We start from the raw sequence: 26,216 nt of genomic DNA, 5'->3' as shown, positions 1-26,216 counted from the left end.
CACTTTGTTCATAAACGGTGTCGTCCCCCGTTTGGTACCTGCGCCATTTGACGCTCCTTCTCTTTCTGGTCTAAAAATCCCTATATTAATGTTTGCGGATGACACGCTAATTCTATCTAAAACCCCTAGTGGTTTGCAGCGTGCTCTGTCGATCTTTGAGAACTTTTGTGGGGAACATGGACTTGAGGTGAACGCTACTAAAACTAAACTCATGGTCTTCAAGCCGCATCGCAGTTTTAAGTCCAGAATTATGATGAATGGTCGGCCATTAGAGTTAGTTAACTCATTTACATATTTGGGTATCCAAATTGCTGACAACAACAAGCGGACTCAGCACTTAAACATTGCTATACTGCGACATAAGCAATTAACGGGCGCCATCAACTCAGAACATAGGAAGTCCCTGACTAAACCAGTTAAACCAGCTTTGTTAGTTTACGAAGCTAAGGCAATTGGGTCCGCACTTTACGGTGCAGAGATGTGGGGCTTTGAAAATCTGAATTCCTTGCAAGCCTCAGAAAATAAATTTCTGCGGGTACTTACAGGTACACCTAAAAGCACTCCGATGTTGCCTCTTCGATATGACCTCGGCAGGAAACAAATTAAGGATCTGGCCAGTTTACGCCCGATTTTGTACTGGCGAAGACTCTGGACCACTCCCAAGCTCTCCCATTATGCCGAAGGTGTTATGGATGTCATCAAGGCTGACTGCTTCCATAAAATTAGCTGGCTTAACTCACTGAAAGCTATATTGTTTGAGCTTGGGTTGAGTTCTTGGTGGCTGGATCCTGCTGGTGCATTATTCCCCACAAAGACCGTCCTAAAAAATGTTTTCTGGGAAAATGTTGCTAATAAGAGCCTAAGCAGCTCTAGCATCGGGTTTTTGTCCATGTCCTTCCTCGAGGCCAAACTGTATCCTGCTTTGGAGTTATACTGGGATATTATCTCAAAGCCGGGTGACAGGAAGCTCCTATTTCAATTAAGAGCTGGAGCACTCCCTATAAGAGCATTGACTGTTAGATGGGGTGCAGGGGGAAGTGACATCTGCCCAGCTTGTGGAACGGGGAAGGAAACACTGGGTCACTTCTTGTTTTCCTGTAAAGTCTATTGTGCACCAAGGCGTGTCTGGTTGGCACCTATGTGCAGGAACCTTGGGACCACTTGTAGTTCTGTAGCCCTGCGCATCATATGTACGAGTTCCCTCACTTGGATTTCGATAGCCACAGCAAAATATGTTGGTTGGGCGTGGGCGATCAGGCAGAGACTGCTAGTTAACTAACTATTCTCTGTCTGTAAAATTTGATTCCTCGAATTTTTTCTACCATTGTTTTCTACATCACCAACGTTCTAGATCTTTAAACATTTTTTATAAATGTATTAATCTTTAACCATTGAACAAGTATTGTAAAGTAAATTTTTAATTGAATGTATTTTAGAGATTCAATAGTGCTGTGTCATTGTGATTGACTGTAAATTTAATTCAATTTTAATATTGTGTGTATTTTTGCTTTTATGAGTAATTACTCGAATAAAGCACTATTTGACTTTGACTTTGAAGTGAAACTAATCTCTACAACATGCGAATACAGGTCAGCCATTCTGTACCTTTATTTTTATTTGTTGAATTACTTGTCCTGGTCTCTAAAAGAGATTTGTCCTGAGCGACCAGTGTCCCTTCCTTCAAACTGCTGGATGACATTTCTACAACAAAGGCCAAAAAGAAAAATCGGTTTAAAAGAAGAAATGCAACAAAATCTAGAAAGTAAATTCATTTCAGAGATAACAGTCTACATTAAAGTTAATTGAATATATTGTTTACCAGAGAAATTATCTGCTAAAGACTAACATGTTTGCAACAGAGGGAAGACCTTTAAACGCGTAAAACACTTGGTTGGGGTCTTATAACCGTTAGTCACTGCAATGCTGATGTGATAAGCTTCCTACATGTCAGTCAGAAAGACTAGAATTTCAAAAGGTCATCTGGATAGGCTTTAGATTTTAGGAGGTTTGTTTTTAAGATGGGCTTTTTATGTCTCGCCTAAGCCAGCGTGAAAACGCTGCTCGGCGAGGCTTTAGTAAAGACTTTTCCGGTAAGACCACACACTCGTGTGTGTGCTTTTTTTTTGCTCACTGCTAATGATCTTTGCGTGCATCCATCTAAGAAAGTCTGCACGCAATTGACCAAAGGCGGGTGCATGTCCCGCCTTCTCTTTCCCCTGGCCTTGGAAGCTCGGGAGCGAGCAGCAGCGCCATCAGTTTCCAATTATTGTGCGTTAATTGGAAACAGATGGCGGTCAGCACTGGTCACGCTGGTTATCTGGTTTGTATAATATTGAGAACAATGGATGCTTGGGACTAGAGCACAGCGATCAATCGAAGAACAGATGCCAATAGTGTGCAGCCAATTGGATAACTGGTCTTTTCAAAGGCAGAAAAAAACGCTCTGCATAGGTTATAGAGGCAAAGGTGTGATTACCTTGTCATGTCTATTCGCAGAGTTTATCAGCCCTGCCAAGATTGCACAAAGGCTAATACTGGCAGCATTCTGAGCGTCCAATAGTAAATGATGCTGCTGTAATGCCATACGGCAATTCAACGAAGACCCAATTGCAGTGTAACGCATCCACGGCTGATGAGGAAGCCGAAACATTTTGGAACGGGGTCGGAGTGCCGCCATAAAACTCACTCTGTGGTTTTACAAGGAGTGCAATGTGCATTCAGTTATAGGCGACTGGGCATGTCCCCCTGTACAGCAGCCATAACGTGAGGTTAATGATGGGCGGTGAAAGCGCGTGTCCTGTAATAACATTGAGAACTTGCTCTACGAATACTGGGCAGAAGCTTCTGCGCGGAGCCCATTACACAGGGGGTAATTACGGCTGTCGGTGCCATTAAAATAATTACTGGCACCAGTAAAGTGGCTTGCAGCAGTATGGAGATGAACAACAGGAGTTCGGCTGTAAAAATGCCAAGAGCCAAGCTGGGAGGCATGAGCACCTCCATTCCTATGTACTTTCCACTATTTCAAACCGAGCACGAACAGGCAAAACCGTGCAATTATTACCTTTTCTTCATTTTGTATTAGAACTAAGCTATTTTTTTAGCTGTAAATATTAATCTCTATTTGGGACGGCAGTTCACAGGGTGAATTCGTTTGTATTGTAACTGCTTTCAGTTCTTTTATAGGATGACAGCAGTTTCAGTAGATTGTTACATGCTAATCAATTTTAAATAACCAATGTAATTAATTTCAATGTGTTTGTTGTTTGTCAGTTTAACTTTGGTCCGTCAGCTTGCTTCGGAACAGTCGTCACAAGGCACCCTATGCTAAATCTATTAGGACCCTGCACGAGGCTGACAAGAGCAGAGTGATTGTTAACTGCACTCGTTATTACACGGAGGCAGAGCCAAGTTTGGTTTGCCTCATGGCCATGCAGGTTGAAATTCCAGTCATTGCCTGTGGGTTTTTAATGCTCATATTTGGGTACCTTTGTAATAATGTCACCGCGTTTGAGGATAATTTCAATTAATATTGAAGTTAAATCGGTGCTTTGCAGGTGTTGAATGTTAGGTTAGAAGAAGGAAAGTTCATTATCAAATCAACTTTAAAATGACATCTGGCTGAAACCTATTCTGACACAAGCCTACCCTCTGGCTGATATCCAACTTCACACGGTGACAACCAGAAAACAAGAATTCACAATGCAATCAGTCTCGCATTACTGAAGGTTTGATGATTGTTGAGACGTGTTTGGGTACATAAGGTTTCTTTTCCTGCGCAGCGTAATTTTAATTCCAAGAGGGGTTTTTCACTACCTGACATCTTCACACATGCTCTCTTCCCAGGAGGGCTCTCTCCCCTGTCATCAACCTTGCTCTTTTGGTAGGTAGCTGTCCCATCTGCAGGTCGACGTTTCGCAATGTTTACCAAAGTTATTTGCCCACCTGATTTATCCTTTGCCCTAAATTGTCGATGCCCGTTAACGTTGTCTGACACCTCTACACAGTTCTGGCTATTTAGCAAACAACAGATTGGTTGCTCTTCAGAATTGGTGCTTAAAAGCTTGAATAGTCAGATTGATGTTTAGGAATATTGAAGAACATTTAATTTAGGTTTAAAATTCTGCTTATCAACTGTCCTTAACTGTTCATACCTTAAGTCTTCGGTAAATGTGCAACATTAGTTGTTGAACAAGTAGATGCGCATATGCACTATAATTCATATAGAATAACTATATTTTACTGCAAATATAGTAAGAACAAATGGAGACGGGACATTTATTGCCAATTTGTGTACCAGGGACACACATGCTGGCTTCCTGTTTAAATTCTATCTATCTTCTTGCATAAGTAGAGAGCTACAATTCTTTTAAGGTCTCCAGAGGGCAATAAGTGAGGAAGAAGGGCTTTGGTTAAACTGCTCAGAACCAGATCTTCTAAAGCAGTTTTGCACAGCCCATAGATGTTTCATCGTGTGGAGAAGCGTTGCTCAATGGTTAGAGCGGTAGTCCCTGATGCAGAGGTCTGGCCCGGGACCAGGGTTCAATTCTCGCCTCAGCAGTTCTTGGACTCAATCTCCCCGGACCTGATCATTCTCGCCTCGGTGCATAGTCTAATCATGGGTCCTACTCTGTGGCTCTGGGCAATAGGTTGCTTAATCTCCACAACGGCCCCAGCAGCGCTTGGATGCCTGGCTTCACCTTGGGGGTGCCCAGGAGTGGACATCTCACAGGAAAGCCAGGAAGGGTTCCACAGCGGTATGAATACAGCGCTACGAGACCTCTGGGTAGAAGGCGCTATATAAATACAAACACATTTACATTCATCCATGTAATTACAAAAACGTGAGCATGGTTCTACGAAATCATCATTTGTAAGACCCATATCAGGCCAACTAGCCATTATACAGGGCCTTTATCTGGATGAGTGTTTAATTCTGGCATACGTGATTGAAAGTATTGTAAAAGTGAGATGGATAATTTTAGTAAACATGGAGCAGAACTTCACTCTCAATCAATCAAAGCATTTATATAGCGCACTACTCACCCAGAGGGTCTCAAGGCGCTGGGGGAGGGGGGTCCGCTACTGCTAGAACAGCCAGGTCTTGAGTTGCTTCCTGAAGGCGAGGTGGTCCTGGGTCAGGCGGAGGTGGGTCGGGAGAGAGTTCCATGTCTTGGCGGCGAGGTAGGAGAAGGACCGTCCCCCTGTGGTGGCTCTTCGGATGCGGGGGACGGCGGCGAGGGCGTGGCCGGTCGATCGAAGCTGGCGTTTGGGAGCGTAGAAGTTGAGGCGGCTGTTGAGGTATCCTGGGCCTTGGTTGTGTAGGGCTTTGTGTGCATGGGTGAGGAGTCTAAAGGGGATTCTCTTGTTTACCGGGAGCCGGTGCAGGTCTCTCAGGTGTCCGGATATGTGGCTGCGACGGGGGATGTCCAGGATGAGTCGTGCTGAGGCGTTCTGGATCCGCTGGAGTCTCTTCTGGAATTTGGCGGTGGTTCCGGCGTAGAGGGAGTTGCCGTAGTCCAGCCGGCTGGTGACGAGGGCCTGGGTGACCGTCTTCCTGGTCTCAGTGGGGATCCACCGGAAGATCTTACGTAGCATGCGCAGGAAGTTGAAGCACGACGAGGAGACGGCGTTGACTTGTCTGGTCATGGAGAGGGAGGAGTCCAGGATGAAGCCCAGGTTGCGTGCGTGGTCTGTTGGTTTGGGTGCGCTGCCTAGGGCGGGGGGCCACCAGGAGTCGTCCCAGGCGGAGGGTGAGGATCCCAGGATGAGGACTTCCGTCTTGTCAGAGTTCAGTTTCAGGCGGCTGTTCTTCATCCTGGAGATACTATACGGGTTTGTGCTTGAGAGCCTAGGAAATCACAACTGGGTAACTGCTAAATAATCTGCAGCATTGCTGGGCAATTCAGTGGTACTGTGCATTCATTGGCATTTAGATAGATAACCCATTTTATTTCCTTGTCCTTTTATTTGACATGCCTTCGGTCCCCAAGTTTTTTAACTCTCAAATTCGAATATTAAGTGTTTTGAAAGTTACGCACGGGAGGAATTGCACGTTTTGACTGGTTGATTATGGACATAGATTACTAGAGGATTGCAATGCATATATATTTTAATTGTAGTAGACGAGAGGGGCTGGGGGTGAGCGGTAATATGTGCACACAGGGTGGAGATGTTCTCAGATTCAAATTGAGCATAGTAAAATACATTCTTTCTATGGTAGGTGGCAGACAGCTCGCTAATACCCCTACACTGGCTTTGCTTAGTCCCTTTGAAAATTTGGCAATCAGCAGATGTGCAAAGTGTTTAGATACTGAACCTAGGCTGATGCACCTAGGACAACAAAGTGAGAGGCATGGACAGAGGCTCCAGGGGTGCAAAATACGGAGTAGGGACCTTGGGTGATTTGTTTTAATATCACAGTGTCTATTGAAGACTGTATGTGGCCCATTCTATGGGGTTCATCCAGTGCGCTCAATTGGCCAACATGACCTCTGCTGAGGTCATACAGGATTGTCATGTATTCGTAGGTGTTCTTGTGACTGTGATAAGGTAGGATTGTACTTAAGCGTGCAAATGCTGAAGAGACCATTTTTAAAACGACAGTAAAGTAAATCAATTAAATGTGGTATGAGAACCATAGTGATCCTTTTTAAGTGGGTGGAGACGGACAAAAGGATTTAACTGGAGACGAAGCAGGCTATCAAATATAGTTAGGAAACTTGGTAGCCATTAGACCAGGTTTTAGTTTGTAAAGAAAGAAAATGCCCTTTCCAAACCACAGAGATTTTCCGTTTGACAGACATTTTTCTGAATGTACAACCTTCATCTGACCCCCACCACTTCCATGCGCTCTCCTTTTAATATATCTAATATTTTAAGTGCTCCTCATTCCATATGAGGCGCATTCACCCGAGCTTGGTAATTTCTCAAAACAAAGATCAATCATTATTACTCAGTTGTTTTGACCGGACACTGTACCCGTTTTACATTTACATCTGTATTTATCCATATTTATTTGTGCTTATTTTGTTTGCCTTTATTCATATTTGTTTAGGTTTATTAGGAAAACAAGCTGCAATTAGTATAATCCCTTGTTTATTTATGCCATTAATGTGCACTCATACCAACATTAGTTTTAATGTTGTAAGTGCCCTCACCTATGATACATGATGCGCAAGCACTAATATAAAAAAGTGCACTTCGCAGTTGTTTAAACTTATTAGGAAACCTCTTTGTACATTAACAGAAACACCTTTGAATAAGCACAGTCACTGGCCTAGTAGTCATGAATAACTGTACTGGAAATTGATGGGGAAAAAAAAGACACAATTCCATTTTAATCTGCTTTTAACAAGACCTCGGGAAATGATGGGTCTCTGTATTCATCTTTAAAAAAAAAAATCCGTAAAAATATAGAACTGGAAACCTCAATTCGTTTTTTTGATAATCTATGTCTAAATACCATATTCCTTCTTGTGCCCAATACTGAATTATATGGCATGGGACAGGCTTCTGGCTGGAACCCATTGGAAAACGTAAAGCTCGCATTACTTTATTTAATTTGAAAAACAAGCCTTGGTTTGTGAATAGAGTTTTATATGAGTGCCTTTAGGAGTTAGATTCCTTCTATTTCTAAGGCATGGTTCTGTCCCTGCATGCATGCCCCATTTGTCTGCAGTGTTATATTTCTGGCTACGTTCCAGTGGCATACTAAGGTGATTTTCGTGCCAGGGTTAGCACAGTATTTTCCTTCCTGGCCTGGCAGTGGCATATTTCCCTCTTGCGCATTCACCTCTATATTTGAGGGCAGTAGAGTTACAAAGTTGTAGGAAGGACCATCTGAAACTAGGGAGTCAACCTGAAATGTAACGAACAGAATGAAACTGTGCTTGAAAGAAAATCAATGAAAACGGCAGTGGTTGGAGTTAATTCAACTCCCGCTTGTCCTGGTGCACATTTGCTCCAAACGTGTCGCTTTCACTTTAGCCGCCGACCTGGCATGCGTGGTCCTGCATGTTGCAATTTCTTGTAGACTCAGCCTGTGTGAACCTACCTGTACGAGAATACACTTGTGGAATCCTTGTACTGTGTTTACAGGCCTGTCCCACTCAGGTATGGGATTTCTGCTTACCACTTTTTGGGTCGAACAGCCACCACTGGGGGGGGGGAGTGCGGGGCCGGATTCCTGTAAACGCCCTCAGTCCCCTTCCTTCACCTTAATTCTCCACCCACCCCGCTGCCCTCTCCATCCTGTCTGGTGTACAGGTTAACGGCATTAAATGACCCCTCCCCCGCCCCTAATTGTCCCCTGTAGGCCCAGGATGCTGGGCGGTGGGGGAAGGGCTTCTTCGCAGTTGGCATGGGTTGCTCCTGCCACCGATGGGCCATTCTCGATGCCACGCCCCGAAAAACAAAGTTTTGGTGGCAACCCAGCACTGGGATGGCAAAATAGGGTCTAGTTATTCATGGCTTTCTTGTACTTGGGAATACAAGGGGATTAACCAGCCCTCCGCGTGATAAGCCACTGAGAGACAGCAGAATCCCCCATGCCCACAGCCCCTCCCCCCGCGCCTGTGCCATATGGCATCCGGCTACTCTGCTCGGCTACCGTCCTGGATTGGGTCACCCTTTAATGTGATCATTCCAGGAAGAGTCGCGGATGCCCTGCGGTCTGGGGCCTGCTGTATTTGAAGGCGGCCTGGTAGCCAGAGGGGGACAATCCAGGCCCTGGCCTTAGAGACGATTCAGAAAAGGGGGTGGTGATCAACAGAGTGTCTGAATTAAGCAGACCACTCTTACCCAGTCCAAAGATCAGGGCTTGATCCATCACCGTTTTTTAGCTCACTGCACCATCCCAGCTCAGAACCTGGCTATATGCAAATTAGTCTGACCCTGGCCCAGTGCATCATGGGAACAGGGCAGACCAAACATAGCCAGGTTCTGAGCTGGGATGATGCAGTGAGATAAATAACGGTGATGGATCAAGCCCTGATCTTTGGACTGGTTAAGAGTGGTCTGCTTAATTCAGACACTCTTGTTAATCACCACCCCCTTCTCTGAATCGCTTTTAGCCACTATAGGTGTGGCAGGGTATACTCAGACATGAGTCCCTTTCTCACTGCATCATCAGGATTCAAGCAAGCCGGGCCGAAGACGGCTGAAATGCCAGAAACCGGTCCCCGGTAGCTTGTCTCCTTTCTGGTGAAGAATTGGCTTGGTAGTTTAGTCTGCCCTGTTCCCATGATGCACTGGGCCAGGGACAGACTGATTTGCATATAGCCAGGTTCTGAGCTGGGATGATGCAGTGAGATAAATAACGGTGATGGATCAAGCCCTGATCTTTGGACTGGGTAAGAGTGGTCTGCTTAATTCAGACACTCTGTTCATCACCACCCCCTTTTCTGAATCGTTTCTGGCCTTAGAGAAGCACAGAGTTATGCCAACTCATCTCTTAAAGGTCAACACTCACTCATTTTCGCCAAATGACCCAATATGGCAAACTTTTTTTTATTGTCTCCCTTCCAAAATGTGTGCACATTAATAATACCTTGAAATGCAGTTCCTCGACTTTCTGTACAAAAATCTCTTTGCTAAGAACTTATCATATCCCTCCTGTTGTTTCCAAGCGATGTAAATAAGGGACGTTAACTATCACACACATTAGTGATATTACATTTAATGATAGAAGGCTGGGAGGGTGAACATGTTTTATTAGGACCAAAATAGTGACCTGCAAGTCGGCCAGATGTCAGCAATGAGCATTTAATTGGTGGAACCATCTTGCTGGCTAGTGTAGTCAAGGTACAAAAATCAATGGGGGAAGGGATCACTTGTCCTGAGTAACCAGGGTTTTGTTCTCTTATTCGGTTCCGGTGCAGATTAAAAAATCCCTCATTCACGTACCAAGGCTCGATAGGCGGTTTATCTTGGTTCTCCGCCTTGTTGTTAGCAACATGAAAGCATCATCATAGGATTTGATTGTATGCTTCCTCCACCCGGAGGAAAACCACTAGTTAGTTAGTACAGTAGTGAGTCAGTGATCAAAAACTTTAGGGGGTGTGCAATTAAAAAGGCTTCATAACCAGTGTTTGATCATTTTAATTGGTGCTGGAAGGAATGCCTGGTTAAAAAGATTAGGCGTGCGTAAGAAGCTTGATTATGGGGCTTCCGCACAGAGTTATGTCCATAAAAAGGTCGACATGTTTCAGCCACAAGTTGCCCGCATGGGTCAAGTTGGCTTTCTTCAGGACCTAGAATCTCTATTGTGAAAAGAAAAAGGTGAAGTGACCTTGAGTTTCAGGTCGGATTCATATAATGATTTTTCTATAATTAGAAAAAGGCCTTAAAGTACCTTTTTTGTGATAATCAACTTTGAAGTATGTATAAACAAGCAAAATTCATTGGTAGCAGCACATCAATCAGCATACACAGCAGATCTAGAACAGTAAAAGGTACGGGTAGGGTCAGTCCAATCCAGTCCAGCAGTACCTCCTACAGAACAGGTGCATCAGTGCGTGGTACAGAAGAGCAACAGATAATCATGGCGGTAGCATATTGAACCATTTCCCCCACACTTTAGGAAATAATTCCGGGCACCCTCGAGCTTCAAAAATTAAAGTACCTTTTAAGGGATCAGTGATCACCTCTTCGGGCGTGCTGAGCATAGGATGAAAAAGGAGAGCTAGAGTGGTAGGAAAAGTTGTCACGTATACCTGAATAGAGTTGTGCCTGGCCTCTCACAATGCTATCTGAACCCCCATGGAGTGGGTCTGGAACCACCACCAGGCAGGAGAAGAACTTGTGCATTGGAAAGTCAATACCTTGGAAGAAAGCCTTCTTCCAAGGCCAAAAGGAGTGTAAGTATTAAAGCTAAGACCCCCGACTTTCAGAACACTTCTGAACCAAGAGGAGACTCAGCCAAGGAGAAGAGCTGTAAGGGTTAATACTGCCCCTTTGCTGTGTGTTGCTTTGCTGGGTTGGCCTGCAGTAGCTGCTTCTGCTTTGGAGAGGAAAAATACTTGACTATGCTGTATCCTGCTTGTGAAGTTTGTCCAAGGGCTTGTGTGCGCTTGACTCCTGGTAAGAAGTTTCAGGGACACAAAAGACAACCTACAGCACCTGAACTCCACTGCTGGGAGTTCTGGCCTGCCAAGTGGTGCCAACTCCAGTTCTGGGCCCTTGGAGGTGTTTGCGGAGCTATAGCCTGCAAAAAAAAGCATCACTGACAGTTGCCTGCAGCATGCTGTGGTCACCACTCACTGGGGGGGGGGGAGCAGCACCAACCCATACTACACTGCACCCCTATTCTCACAGACTACAACACTTCACACGGTCAGACACCGCTGCCTGCTCGGTGGACACAGACTTCGACTACACCGCAGTCCTGGTCTCATCAACGATGATGCTTTGCCCCATCGGATGATGCTGCCTGCACTGTGGTTACAAACTAATGGGTATGACTCAAACGCCACTAGGACCTGGGAAAATTACAGTACCTGCCATTTCCTATCCACCTGTTAACCACATACACACAACATACACCCCCACATTTAGTTTTCGAAAATATAGGCAAATAATCCCAGTGTGGAAAATGGGACAGACCTTCATTGGGGAGAACCAGTGGGCAGTCTCTCCACAGAGGAGCAAGTGCCAAGATATCTTTCTGGACTAGAACCACACTGCAACCACTGCCAATCATATCACAATCTGGGTTGAGAAGGTAGCAGTCACTCCCACTCAGAAACAAGGCGCACTTTGTGCCCCATGATATAGGAGCATAACTCAGTTCACACACAAAAAAAGTAGACTATGGGAGCTCATAGATTCTCAAAGCCATCCAAACCGTTATGTGCTATTACGTTCAGACTATTTTGTAATTAACTCAATCGTTCTTCTTAGAAATAGTTTAAGTGTCCACAGATATTGTAACTAGACCAAATCTTGAAAGCATAATGAAATTGGGCCTAACAAATTAATGTTTAACTTTCATTAAAGCTGAACTGTGTCTAGATTTAACTGCAATTGAAGTTAATCTCAAGCCTATTCCGTGTGCCTTAATTCATTGGCTTTGCCACTTCAGCTCAGCACAAATCGTTCTGTTCAGCGGCATTAGTCTGATGTAGCAAAGACACTTATTTAAAGTTTTTTTGAAAGTGACCCAAAAATAAATATGGAGCACTCAGGTTCTTAATGTTAATGTTTCTCTTTATGAACACTATACACAGTATGAGCCCCCAAAATAGTGCTTGAGATAATCTCCCCCCCCTGACTACTTAACGTCTGTCCTTCGTTTAACCACATTCGGATCACTTGTTCTTGCGCACAATGCCAGGGTTTTTAGAGGTACTGCATATCTGAAAAGGAAGACCATTGAATTCAAGTTAGCCTGGCGATACCCTGAAACAGGACCCAGGATGTTTGTTTCTGGGTAAGGGAGGGCATTGCAGTTTGGACTGGACTGTTCCCATGAGGAACAGAGTCAAGACTGATTTGCATATGGCTGGGACCAGACTGGGATAGCACAGTGAGCAAAACTACTACTGATTTAACCCTTAACCCAGATCTGTGACAGAGGGTTAATGGTGGACTATGTTCAGCATTCCATCCATCTTTGTGTCACGTTTAAATAAATACCATGTTCACTCGATTTGTGACCTCATTTGGGAGAAACCTTTTAATCTTGCTGCTCATTAGCCCAATTTACCAAGATGCAAGAGTTGAATGTAGGTTTTTAAATGAGTATTTTATGTTTTCCTTTCGTTTTTTTCCAGAATGTCCTCTACTGACATACTATGGGCATTAACATCGATTTTTACTATGATTTTTTGGATTAACCTAGTAGTGGGGCTCATATTCTGAAGGATGAACTTTACTCCGTAATCATGTACTTTACTTTATTTTTGGAGCCAAGATCCTTTTTCAATAGCCTAGACAAAGGTAAAAAGCATTTGGAGGTTCCCATCTTTCTTTTAGGACTATTGGGGAATTAGAAGTACTTTAACGATAAGGGTATACTTTGTTTGCTTGTGTATGCATACCCTCATCCAGGAAAGCAAATCTCACGAAACTGGAAGCAAAATGTGGATTCTGACATCACACACTGCAAATAAGTAGATTACAGTTATATCGCTTTTTTACACTTTCTTATCAGTGTCTTAAAGAAACAAGCATTTGCAATGCAATAGGTCTCGCATTAGGAAAGCTTGAGCTATTGATGTTGTAAATGACCAATTTTTTATTTATGTGTTGGTTTTGAAAATAGCGAAATTGATAGCTTTGTCATTTCCAATGCCAATAATTTTAACTTTCGCAAACATGACACCTACAGCATTTGTAACGCAATATGTGTTGTATTTACATGACTTAGATGTATTGATATTACAAACAACTATGGCTTGTAATTTTTTTAATATTTAATACTTTTAAAAAAGTTATTGTAATTTATAATGCCAATAGCTTAAACTTTTGTAAATAACTTCTGTGAAGATTATGTTCATTGTATTTTATTATGACGAAAATCCAAGAACAGAAGTGAAATATTAACATTTTTTTGTGACATTTGTAATAAAGCTTGAAACATTGAGAGAACATATTTGAACCAGTTGTTGTTGAATTGTTGCACAGATTGATGCTGTGGTGCTCCTGAGTGATGTTGTGGTACTCCTGAGTGATTCATGTCGTGGTGCTGAGTGATGCTGTGATGATGCGATAAATAGATAGTGAGTTCGATAGATAGATAGATAGAGGGAGGGCGATAGATAGAGTGAGGGTGATACATGTATAGATAGTGTAAGAGCGATACATAGATAGATAGGGTGAGGGCGATACATAGATAGAGTGAGGTCGATAGATAGAGTGAGGGCGATAGAGTGAGGTCGATAGATAGAGTGAGGCCGATAGAGTGAGGCAGATAGATAGATAGATAGATAGATAGATAGATAGATAGATAGATAGATAGATAGATAGATAGAGAGCGATAAACAGATAGAGTGGTATTGTAAGGAGTGTGTGTTGCATTCAGTAGAGTATAATTATGTGTTGTGTAATTATGTGGCACTGAGTGGTATTATGAGTGTATGTTGCATTAAGTGCAGTGTAATTATGTTGCATATAACTATGTGGGGCTGAGTGGTATTTGGAGTGTATGTTGCATTGAGTGCTGTGTAATTATGTGGCGTGTAATTATGTGGCACTGAGTAGGATTTGGAGTGTATGTTGCATTGAGTGCAGTGTAATTATGTGGCGTGTAATTATGTGGCACTGTGTGGTATTTGGAGTGTATGTTGCATGGAAAGCAGTGTAATTATGTGGCGTGTAATTATGTGGCACTGTGTGGTATTTTGGGTGTATGTTGTATTGAGTGCAGTGTAATTATGTGGCGTGTAATTATGTGGCACTGAGTGGTATTTGGAGTGTATGTTCCATTAAGTGCAGTGTAATTATGTGGCGTGTAATTATGTGGCACTGAGTGGTATTTGGAGTGTATGTTGCATTGAGTGCTGTGTAATTATGTGGCGTGTAATTATGTGGCACTGAGTGGGATTTGGAGTGTATGTTGCATTGAGTGCAGTGTAATTATGTGGCGTGTACTTATGTGGCACTGAGTGGGATTTGGAGTGTATGTTGCATTGAGTGCAGTGTAATTATGTGGCGTGTAATTATGTGGCACTGAGTGGTATTTGTAGTGTATGCTGCATTGAGTGCTGTGTAATTATGTGGCGTGTAATTATGTGGCACTGAGTGTGATTTGGAGTGTAGGTCGCATTGAGTGCAGTGTAATTCTGTGAAGTGTAATTATGTGGCACTGAGTGTTATTTGGAGTGTATGTTGCATTGAGTGCAGTGTAATTATGTGGCGTGTAATTATGGGGCACTGAGTGGTACATGGAGTGTATGTTGCATTGAGTGCTGTGTAATTATGTGGCGTGTAATTATGTGGCGTGTAATTATGTGGCGTGTAATTATGTGGCATGTAATTATGTGGCGTGTAATTAAGTGGCGTGTAATTAAGTGGCACTGAGTGGGATTTGGAGTGTATGTTGCATTGAGTGCAGTGTAATTATGTGGCGTGTACTTATGTGGCACTAAGTGGGATTTGGTGTGTATGTTGCATTGAGTGCAGTGTAATTATGTGGCATGTAATTATGTGGCACTGAGTGGTACATGGAGTGTATGTTGCATTGAGTGCTGTGTAATTATGTGGCGTGTAATTATGTGGCGTGTAATTATGTGGCGTGTAATTATGTGGCGTGTAATTATGTGGCGTGTAATTATGTGGCGTGTAATTATGTGGCACTGAGTGGGATTTGGAGTGTATGTTGCATTGAGTGCAGTGTAATTATGTGGCGTGTAATTATGTGGCGTGTAATTAAGTGGCACTGAGTGGGATTTGGAGTGTATGTTGCATTGAGTGCAGTGTAATTCTGTTGCGTGTACGTATGTGGCACTAAGTGGGATTTGGTGTGTATGTTGCATTGAGTGCAGTGTAATTATGTGGCATGTAATTATGTGGCACTGAGTGGTACATGGAGTGTATGTTGCATTGAGTGCAGTGTAATTATGTGGTGTATACTTATGTGGCACTGAGTGGGATTTGGGGTGTATGTTGCATTGAGTGCTGTGTAATTATGTGGTGTGTAATTATGTGGCACTGTGTGGGATTTGGAGTGTATGTTGCATTGAGTGCAGTGTTATTATGTGGCGTGTACTTATGTGGCACTGAGTGGGATTTGGAGTGTATGTTGCATTGAGTGCAGTGTAATTATGTGGCGTGTAATTATGTGGCACTGAGTGGTACATGGAGTGTATGTTGCATGGAGTGCTGTGTAATTATGTGGCATGTAATTATGTGGCACTGAGTGGGATTTGGAGTGTATGTTGCATTGAGTGCAGTGTAATTCTGTTGCGTGTACGTATGTGGCACTGAGTGGGATTTGGAGTGTATGTTGCATTGAGTGCAGTGTAATTATGTGGCACTGAGTGGTATTTGGAGTGTATGTTGCATTGAGTGCAATGTAGTTATGTGGCGTGTAATTATGTGGTACATGGAGTGTATGTTGCATTGAGTGCTGTGTAATTATGTGGTGTGTAATTATGTGGCACTGAGTGGGATTTGGAGAGTAGGTTGCATTGCATGGCGAGTGACTGGTCAAGAATTGGGTAGGTGGGTCACAATAAGGAGGGTGAGCCACTAACATAACAAGTAAAGTGCGAGGTGAAAAGAGGAGCGCTGAGTGAGGGGCGAACAGGGACCAGATGAGGGGTTAGTCCAAGAGGGTGATCCACTAACAGATGAAGTACAGTAAGGGGTAAAGAGATCGACTAATTAAGGGATTAGGACAATGACGTTGAGTCACAAACAGAAAAAAAATAATGCTGGAAGGAAATGACAGGCCACAGAAAAAATTTAGCTGTGTGGGCAAATCTGAGACGTCTTGTCCTGTTGTCTAACGCCCTTGGGCCAAGTTTGAGAGACAGAGAAAATATAAAAAGTCGGACCGTATCTGCTGTACTAGAATGAAAATGGATATTTAAGAAACACCCTCTTTATCCATGAATGCAGGCTGTAGCTGAAACCATTTAATAAAAATATCCCCCAACAGTTGAACATTTAATAAAAATAGTGTGTGCGTGTGTGCGCGTGTGTGCGCGAGGGAATGTGTGTGCGCATGCGTGACTGTGTGTGATTGAGAGAGAATGCGAGGCAGGGGGTAGTGTGCCGTGTGCCTGTATGTGTGCCGTGTGCATGCGCGCGCCTGTGTGTGTGTGTGCATGCGGAGGGGTGTGTGAGCAAGGGCTTTGCTCCGCGCAAGCGCAGCTCAGACGCGCGCTCCCGAGGTGAAATCTGACATTGTCAAAGCGCGCGTCTGATAGCTGTCCACATTCCTAAATACGGGCCACAATAGGTCTGAAGCAGACACCGACACCTTCAATGCTCACGCATTGAGGGTAGGTCTGCTCGACCTAAAAACTTATGGGGTACTCTACAGGTCATTTGCTTATAGCTATTTCAGCTTTTACCCTCAATTTCATACAGCTCGGAAATTCTAAACACGAAAGATGTCATTTCCTTAAACTCAGCACAATCAACTCTCTTTAAGGCCCTGTTCTCAATCCCCGACACATTTCACCATCCCAAATTCGTCTTGAGTACGGCCTGAAAACCAGACCCCCGACAGACAAGGGGCATTAGCGAAATACTACTGGAGAATGAGGGACGCAGAGGATAACACCTTAGCACACTACTGCTGGAAGGAAATTGAAACCCAATCCAGGCTAAGTAACTCAACGTTCAGTGCTCTGAAAGACTCCCTCGCGGCACTGCAAGTCGAGGAGGCATGGCTCACCCTCCCCACTTACTCTAGTTTCAAAACCGTAGTTAACAACGCAATCAAAAGGACCTCCCTATTAATAGATAAAACAGCTGTCTAGAAGAAAAAAACACGCCTGCACCGTGATTCAATGCTATCAGCGGCTGAAACCTCAACCATATTTACTTGATCATTACTCCCAGGAGAGAAAACAGTACTTCACGTTATTGCGGCTGGGGTAATTTCCATCAAACGATCTGACACCAAAATGGAAATACCCCTGGCAATCCAAGGAATGTCGCTTATGCGGAGGTCGGGACGAGTCCCTTTTACACCTGTTATGCATATGCCCCTCCCTGGCAGTGACCCGAAGAACAGTCCTCCGGGAAGCCTTTAGGAAGGAACAAATACGGACATGCAGAGCTGCTGTCATCCAATGCCTTGGGGGGTCATCAATCCAACTGTCCTGTAGAGCAATAACATTTCTCAAAATTGCAGCAAGAGAACTGGAAAAAAAGGAAATCATTCACTAATTTAACAAGTTCCAGCATATCCATCAACAGCATCTTAATGTTTTAAATTTTCCAGTTTTTAAATTTAAAATGTATTTTTACTTATGGTGGTTCCTCACCCTTTTATGATTTTTTTTATTGAAATCAAATAAAAGTATTCATGACTGACTGACACTTTCTTATGCTTTAGGTCTGCCTGCCCAAGTAATTTAGAATATGTAAAGAATATTCTATTCTTTTATGTACTATTCGAGGGCTGCTTAATCTTCCAAACAATGTGTTCAATTGCCATTACATACTTTCAACTTTGATTTCCGTTATCAAATGGCTAAGGCTACTAAGTGCCCAGGCTGCTTTACTGCAACACCTTTCTGTTCACAATGGGAAAAGCATAAATACACTTGCAATGTGGAATTACTCTTGCACTTTTTTCAAAGCGTTTACTTCATAATGACATTTCTCTAGGCATGGATACACAGAAGTGTGATATTCCGAAGTATAGACATTTCTAATAGGCAAACGATTATGTAATGCAAGGTTTTTCTTTCATGAATAGGAAACTTTAATGAGTTTCGTGCATGGAACTGGACTCCATTTCACTCTGTCTGAAGGTGTAGCGTAAGTGTACAGTAAACTATTCTCTATAACATCCGAATACAGGCCATCAGCCATTCTGTACCTTCATTTCTATCCGTTGAATTACTTGTCGTGGTCTGTAGAGGAGATGTGTCCTGAACGACCAGTGTCCCTTCCTTCAAACTGCTGGATGACATTTCTACAGCACAGGCCCAACAAAATCGGTTTAAATGAAAGAAATGCAACACAACATAGAAAGTAAATTAATTTCCAAGATAACAGTCTATTTTAAAGTTAATTGAATATATTGTTTACCAAAGAAATTATCTGCTACAGACTAACATGTTTGCAAGAGAGGGAAGACATTAAAACGCGTAGTTAAAACACTTGGTTTAGGTTATATAAACGTTAGTCACTGCAATATTATTGTCCTTTTCTGAAAGAACAAAGGTGAACGGGCTAGCAGCTAAAATGCACTCTACAAATATGTTACACATGGGCATAGTACAAGCCATTTAGTGTACAATGATACTAAAAAAAACTACTGGGTGTCTGAAAAGCAATAACTACTTTGAGCCCAAGTACATCATATAACTCAGTTCTCAAGAGGACCTTTAGGCGAATATGCCGCATCAACAGAACTATCATCCGCTGAATCCTTAAAATAAGAAATAACTGATGTGTCAAGGTATAGATTGAAAAGACATTTCTGACCAATTTTAATTTGTTTGCTACTTATCGGTGACTGACAAACTCAGTTTCTATGTACAAATAAACCGTGTAAAGCCAAGTTCCGCTTTTGTAATCTGATTTCACGAGGGCTACGCTGGCAAAATGCAATTTAAAGGGGCGAGAGCCCGAGCAGCCAGAGCGCAGCCAACACGGTTTACATTTTAAAGATGTTTAAGTTAAAGCACAAAGAACTCTGAAAAATCCTGCATCATCGTAGAGGGAAATCAAAATATAAACAATGCTGGAGCGGCTCGGACTTCCTTCTGGAGACCGAGTAGTATGCTTCAAGAGACAGATATATTAAGTTATGGTAGAGCCAAAGCACACTCCCACCTTTCTACATCATGTTGTAGATGGCTTTGTTTTCTCGATGGCAGGAATTAAAAAGAGGAAAAAGACGTGCCCTTAGGAAGTAAATAATACCTTCTCTATGAGAAAGTCTGTTCCATTAAACACCGACACACAAATAACCAAGAAATATCTTAAAAGGTTGGCTTCAAAAACAGATTACCAATGCAGCGTTTCAACTTCGCCCTTACTCTGCTAGTAAAAACTTCTCGGCGACTGTTCAGCTGGATTTTCAAAAAGCACCAACAGTGAATATTCCAATTGGAATGTAGAACCATTGAGAGAAGCTGAACGATGCTGTGATCGGGTAGTGTTGCTACTTCCGTTCAGTCCATCAGCATGCCCAGATTACGAACTGTACATTTGGAGGTTTTTCTGTGGAATCTGGCAATTCTGCCCGAACACCTGTTCTAAACAGAAACCTTCATTTTGGACAGCAAAGGGTCAGCGTGGGGACATTTGTTCGCTACAAGCTGGTAAAGTGAAAAGGGGGGGGGGGATATATCTATAATAACTTTATTACTGGCAGAAGTTTGCTCTCATTTCAAATTTCATGCAGATTGGTTAAGGAAGCCAAAGTTATTTGTGGTGCTACATTATCCATTATATGTGCCACAGAATTGTTTGCTCTCCACTACAGCAAAACTTGAACGTAAATACATGAAACTTGGCACTCAGGAAAAAAAAAGATGCATTTTGTTTGAATTCGAGGTTCTTTAACAGGCTCACAAACAGTCTCACAAATCGTTTTATGGATGTAAAGTTCACTGTTTGTGTTAGATTAAGCATTTGAAATGGTCAGAACCTTTCAGTTGATAGCTCTTTCCCTCAGGGTCTTCGGGCACTTCAGGAGGGAAGGTGTGCATGACGCTGTTCAGTGGGAAGGCCCTAAGTAGCATTTGTTCAACCAGTGACAACCTGAGGACCAACAAGCAGTCACAGGAAAGAGTGTTTGACAACGTAGCGATGCCACAGGACATGGTACTGGTGGAGGGGCACTGTTATCTGATAAGCTGCTTGTTAATCAAGAAGCTACTTGGCAAGGCAGGACATCTCAGCAGAATTTCGTCCACATCACATAGTAAGAGAAAGAACCTTTATCCAGATAGCTCTAGTAAGACTTGAGAATAGCCTGTGCCTACACGAAGGCAAATTGATACTTTAGAGTGGAGTGCAAAGCTTGCAAATGGGGTTTATTTGGATGTCTTGTAAATGACTGATTTGCACCCAAGACCCTTCATTTAAACAGGTACCGTATGCATAAACCTTAATCTTAACTTCCTGTGGAAGACTAAGGAACAAGCACAACCACATATCTCTAAACATCCACAGAGCTATCTAAGATGAGAATAAGAAGGGTACATTCCAACACACTATTTGGGGGACAAAGAAAGACACATTTACTGAAAGGAGGAAAGGCTTGAATTATCCCTATAGTGGAATGAGAGCAAAGTCCAGGAAGTGGTAAGGAGACAGACTAGTGCTGTCTCTTCCCAAGACAAAAAGTTGTTTAAAAAACGATTTTCACTTTGTGTTTACGGTCTATGCCTGTGGTTGTGGTTGTTACAGTTAAAAATTGTAGTTTTAGCCTGCCTGTAATTACATATTTTATCACCTGTGTTGTGTTCTAAATTTGTGGGTTTCTCTGCCCATGATTGCCTCCATTTAGTGTGTTGAATTGTGGGATTTGCAGTCCAACCTCTGTAGTTTGTCCCTCATTCCTTGGTGACAATTTTGTTTTTCCTCCAAATTTCTCCTTTGCTCTGTGGTAAGACCTGTACGTTAAAACAGTACACTCCCAGCCACCATTTTGTGTTCATAAGACAATGAAACCAGCAGCCCTGCCTCATCGAACCCCCCCCCCCCCCCCCGCAACATGGATTTTTCTACATCAGAGGGTACTTCTGTGAGCTGTTTAAACTGTTTTACTAGGGTCTGTGCACTTCGTTTTTTGGCCAGCAGGGGGAGTAAAGTTTTTTCAAACATTATTGTTAGATTTTAGGTTAGTGCGGCCCTTACCTGTCTCCTAGGAGATTCTGAACATGAGAAGCAGCTTCCAACTCCCTGGCCAGCAAACCTTGTCTGAGGTCGTTGGGACCTTAAATGGTCTGCTAGTGGTTGATACATGTCTACACTGATTGATGGTTGTATCTGGTGTTTCTATTGGATTAGGGTTAATGTCCTCATTGGTTGGGTATTTGAGGGTTCTGATTGGTTTCTGGGTCTGTGATTCAGTCATTGTAGGGTTGGGGCTAGGGTTAGGATTTCTATTGGAAGTAGGGACTAGGTGTTCCTATGTTATTGGTTGTTGGGAGTAGGGTGGGACTAGGGCTAGGGTTAGACCTTTAATTGGAAGTAGCAATTAGGGCTTCTGGTGTGATTGGTTGCTGGACTAGGTGTGGGACTTAGAGTAGGGTTAGGCTTTCTATTGGAAGTAGGGACTAGGGCTACCTGTGCAATTGGTTGCATGGACTTGTTTTGGGACTACTGGTAGGGCTAGGGCCTTTATTGGACGCAGAGATCAGGGTTTTTGAACTGATTGGGTGCTTAGACTATGGCTAAGATTGGCTGTAAGGTCCTGGTCTCCTATTGGTTCTAGATTTTAGGGCTAGTGTTGTGATTGGATAGTGTTAGGGCTAGGGTTCCCATTAGCTGAAGGGATCACCTGATTACTAGGGCTATAAAAAAGGCCAGGCTTAGGGTGTCTCAGCCCGAGCATTGAGGCTAAGGGAAGAGAGGACAAGGGCTGTATCCTGTTTGAGCCTGTTAAGGGCAGAGAAGACTAGGGCAGTTTCCTGTTCGAGCCGGTTAGAGGCTGGTCGGGACTAGAGCCAGAAATGCTGCCCTTTCTCTCATTTAGCAATACCCAGCTCACACCATCCACAAACAGAGCAACACACTCTCACCAAATGTACACCACACACAACACTATGCACAGATTAATGTACCAGCCCGCACTACAAACCCAACCAAACCACCTCTACACACCCTACTAGCCCAACTACCACACATATCCACCATCACCTACAAACAGTACACAACTCTATCCTAGACCACTAACCAATACACTAATCAATAACATAACACCAATCAACACCATACACAACTACATTCCATTCAGACACACTATTCCTGCTATAATTACAACTAACAGACCACCTTTTATCACTAACAAAGGTATAATCATCCTTCCATCAGTTGTCCAACAAACACCCTCCTCTCCCTTCTACCATAATAACACTAACGCACACCACCCACACTGCACACCACCACACTTCGTAACTCTTGCAACAAACCAGTCTAAGATAAACACTCACCTCTACTTCATTCCCTCCTACACACAACATACTCTCCGTAAACACATCACCACCCCTCTTCGTAACATCCTCCTCTCACAAACAATACTACACAACCAAATCCATTGCATGAAACATACATCGACACCCCTTTTCACTACTAAAAAGCAAACCATATCACACACACCAGCACAACAAGATCTTCAAAGCGCAACACCTCATAATACTTATCACAAAATACAAACATATACCCACCTTTCAAACCACACAAAGGAACACACTCCAATGCCAAGCTCTCACTCTTCCACCCCACCTAACACAGATACAGCAAAACAGAACCTCTCTTCTAACTGCCTCTCATCGATTGGACAATTTAGAACATTACTACATGACCCACATGCTGCACCACCTCCCCTGACTCATACACCATCCGCTTTAGACACACAAAACATAAGCAACATGCCACACGTCACAAACTTGCTTCCCCATGTCAATTTCACAAATATTTTACACCACAAAAGCAACACAGCACTCCAACTCACTCTCAAACACCATCTCCAACACATACACATGCAGACCCATCAAAATGCCTTCCTAGCATGCTGGATGAGTAACACGATAAAGAACAGCTACACGATTGCTATCCTAATACAGCTAATACCAGCACTAAAAACACACCTGCTACGAAACCCACACAATACTGATCACTCTTCTACCAAACAAAGTCTCACTATCACCAAAGCCCACTCACTAAACGGTCTACTAATAAATGCTCGATCCCTCTCTAAAAACAAGCATCATATCTACGACCTTCACACCGATGCAAAACCAGACATACTATTCATAACCAAATCATGGTTGGGAAAAGATATGGCTCCTGTCCTGCATGAAGCCATTCCTCTAGGCTATCAAATAATCACCCAAAATGATATAGCCAAAAAGGAGGTGGTCTAACTGTTTTATTCAGGCAAACAATACATATCACTAAGATTGACAACATCTCCATAAAGAATTGTGAGACTATTCTAACAAGATGCAATCCTCCACAGTCTTCCTCCTGTAACTTCCTGCTCCTTCCTTTACAGACCTCCAGCTAGCAAGGCAACATTACCAGACGCACTTCTAGACACCGTTTCAAACCTGATAACAATACACTCCAACCTATGCGTTCTGGGTGACCTTAACATTTGGTTTGATAAACCCAATATGACCTATCCAAAAACTATAATCACCGGCCTAGACAAATTGAACCTGCATCAGATTGTCCACAATCCGACACACCTCTGGACATATCCTAGATGTCATTTTTGCTCATACTAAACCAGTTACCTTTCAAACTATAACTCGTCACTTGGTCAAACCACCACTGGCTTGCCTTCCAACGTAAAACAACGCTAAGCCACTCACCTAAAACTAACTTACATCCATCCACCTATCGACAGTGGAACAAACTCAATTTGGAACACTTGGAAACAACTAACATCTAGTACAAATCTGGAAAGCATAAATTCTGTTCAAAATCTATGAGTGGGTACAGGAAGCTTTTGACATCCTGATACCACTCAAAACCACACAACAGAACAAAAGAAAGTAGCGCCTGGAGAAACAGAAATAAAAGACATAAAACAACAAATTAGAAAGCTGTAACGTACCTGGCTCAAAACAAACGTCAAACAAGACAAACTTCACCTACAGAAAATTAACAGATTATACAAGTCTGCTATCAAAAAAGCTAAGAAAAGGTACTATTCAGACAGAATTCAAAACGCTAAATGTGCAAATAAAGAATTTTATAAAATACTTAATGAATTTCGCAAACCAAAACTGCCTAGAAGGAACTCATCCTGTTACTCAAGATTTCACAGACAAAGTGGCAAATCATTACACTGACAAAGCGGACACATTGGAATCGTACTTAAAACAGAAACAAAGCACCAGTACTAACCCTTGTACAAAACAATCCAAGAATGCTCTAATCAAGCCTCTCCATTCCTTCCAATACATCTCACATGAATTTATGAACCTGGTCAAAGCAAGCAGGCCTGCCGGCAGCCCTTCTGCCCCTGTCTGCAACAAACTTTCAAGACAATTCTTTTAACAACCTCTGCTGCCACTCCAGTAAGCAGAATCATTAACGATTCCTTAACTACTGGAATATTTCCAGAATAACTCAAAAAGTCATACATACGCCCTTTACGGAAAGAAACACACTTGGACCCGCTGAACCCTGACCTCTACAGACCCATTACAAATGGACCGTTCCTGGGCAAACTGATCGCAAGAGCAGCGTTCGCCCAGATGTCACAATTCAATGAAGAGAATGACATACTTTCAGACTTTCAAACAGGATTCCATCCGGGAAGAGGCACTCCAATCTGCCCTCCTTGCCATCTGGGATGACCTAAAGAATACAGTGGACCGCAACGAGGTTGCTATGCTACTCCTCTCGGACGTCTCAGCTGCCTTTGACACGGTTGACCATGACACTCTGAAACAAAGACTATGAAGCCGGCATAGAGGGAACTGCTTTAGACTGGATAGCGTCCTACATTCGAAACAGAACTAATGACATCCATACCCCACCTTTATCATCCAAACCATACTCCACAAAAGCAGGGGTCCCTCAAGGTTTTATCATCTTGTCCATGCTTTTCAACATCTACATGAAGTCATTACCAGTACGGATCAATGAATTTCACCTCACGTGCTATAACTAAGCAGATGACACGCAAATATTCCTTCAACTGGAATGCCCCAAAGACCTTGGAAAATCACCAATTTTCAGCTGTCTCAGAACCGTGGATCAGTGGATGACCTGGAGCCATCTAAATTGAATGCTTCAAAAAGTAAAATACTCACATGTGGCGATTGGAAACACTACAACCCGCTTGCCGCATGGCCTGATGTAGTGGGATCACTGCTTTAAGTATCGAAGGAAGTAAGAAACCTCGGAATGACCATAGACTCCAAGCTGTCTATAAATGCCCAAGTGGATAAACTAGCAAGATCAAGCTTTGCTACTATAAAAATGCTGCGACGAATTTTCCCTCATTTGGAATTTCCACACAAGGTCCAAGCTACCATCCCCATTGTTCTGTCCAAACTTGATTACGCCAATAGCCTCTACCACAGATCACCTTTAACTACCATAAAAAGACTACAACGGATTCAGAACTCGGCTGCCAGACTACTCTTGCATATCAAACCGCGAGACCACATCTCCCCTGCCTTGAAAGCCCTGCATTGGTTACCGGTTGCCAGAAGATAGACGTTCAAGCTGCTCTGTATCACCCATAAAGCAATACATGGAATAGGACCACTCTTCATCAGGAATAAAATCACCAAACACATTCAACAAAGGAACCTCCGCTCTAAAGGAGCATCTCACCTCAAAATCCCACCATACAGGAAAAAAAACATGGGTGGCACATCATTCTCTGG

At 43.0% G+C, this 26,216-nt stretch overlaps 1 protein-coding gene across 1 annotated transcript in view; it reads right to left on the bottom strand.

Annotated features, from left to right (window-relative positions):
- Positions 1-26,216, bottom strand: part of TDRD6 (tudor domain containing 6) — a 2,323,386-nt gene that overhangs the window by 1,741,688 nt on the left and 555,482 nt on the right. The window contains exons 5-6 of the mRNA XM_086926239.1: positions 18,503-18,598; positions 1,606-1,701 (exon numbers count right to left, since the gene is read on the bottom strand). Of these exons, the coding sequence (XP_086782365.1) occupies positions 1,606-1,701; positions 18,503-18,598 (192 nt within the window). The remainder of the gene's footprint in view (positions 1-1,605; positions 1,702-18,502; positions 18,599-26,216) is intronic.

The sequence above is a fragment of the Lissotriton vulgaris genome, chromosome 6 (genome assembly GCF_964263255.1).
Source record: "Lissotriton vulgaris chromosome 6, aLisVul1.2, whole genome shotgun sequence".
NCBI classification, from domain to species: Eukaryota; Metazoa; Chordata; class Amphibia; order Caudata; family Salamandridae; genus Lissotriton; species Lissotriton vulgaris.
Note: the sequence above shows the minus strand (reverse complement) of the source record. Positions and strands in the feature narration are given on the sequence as shown.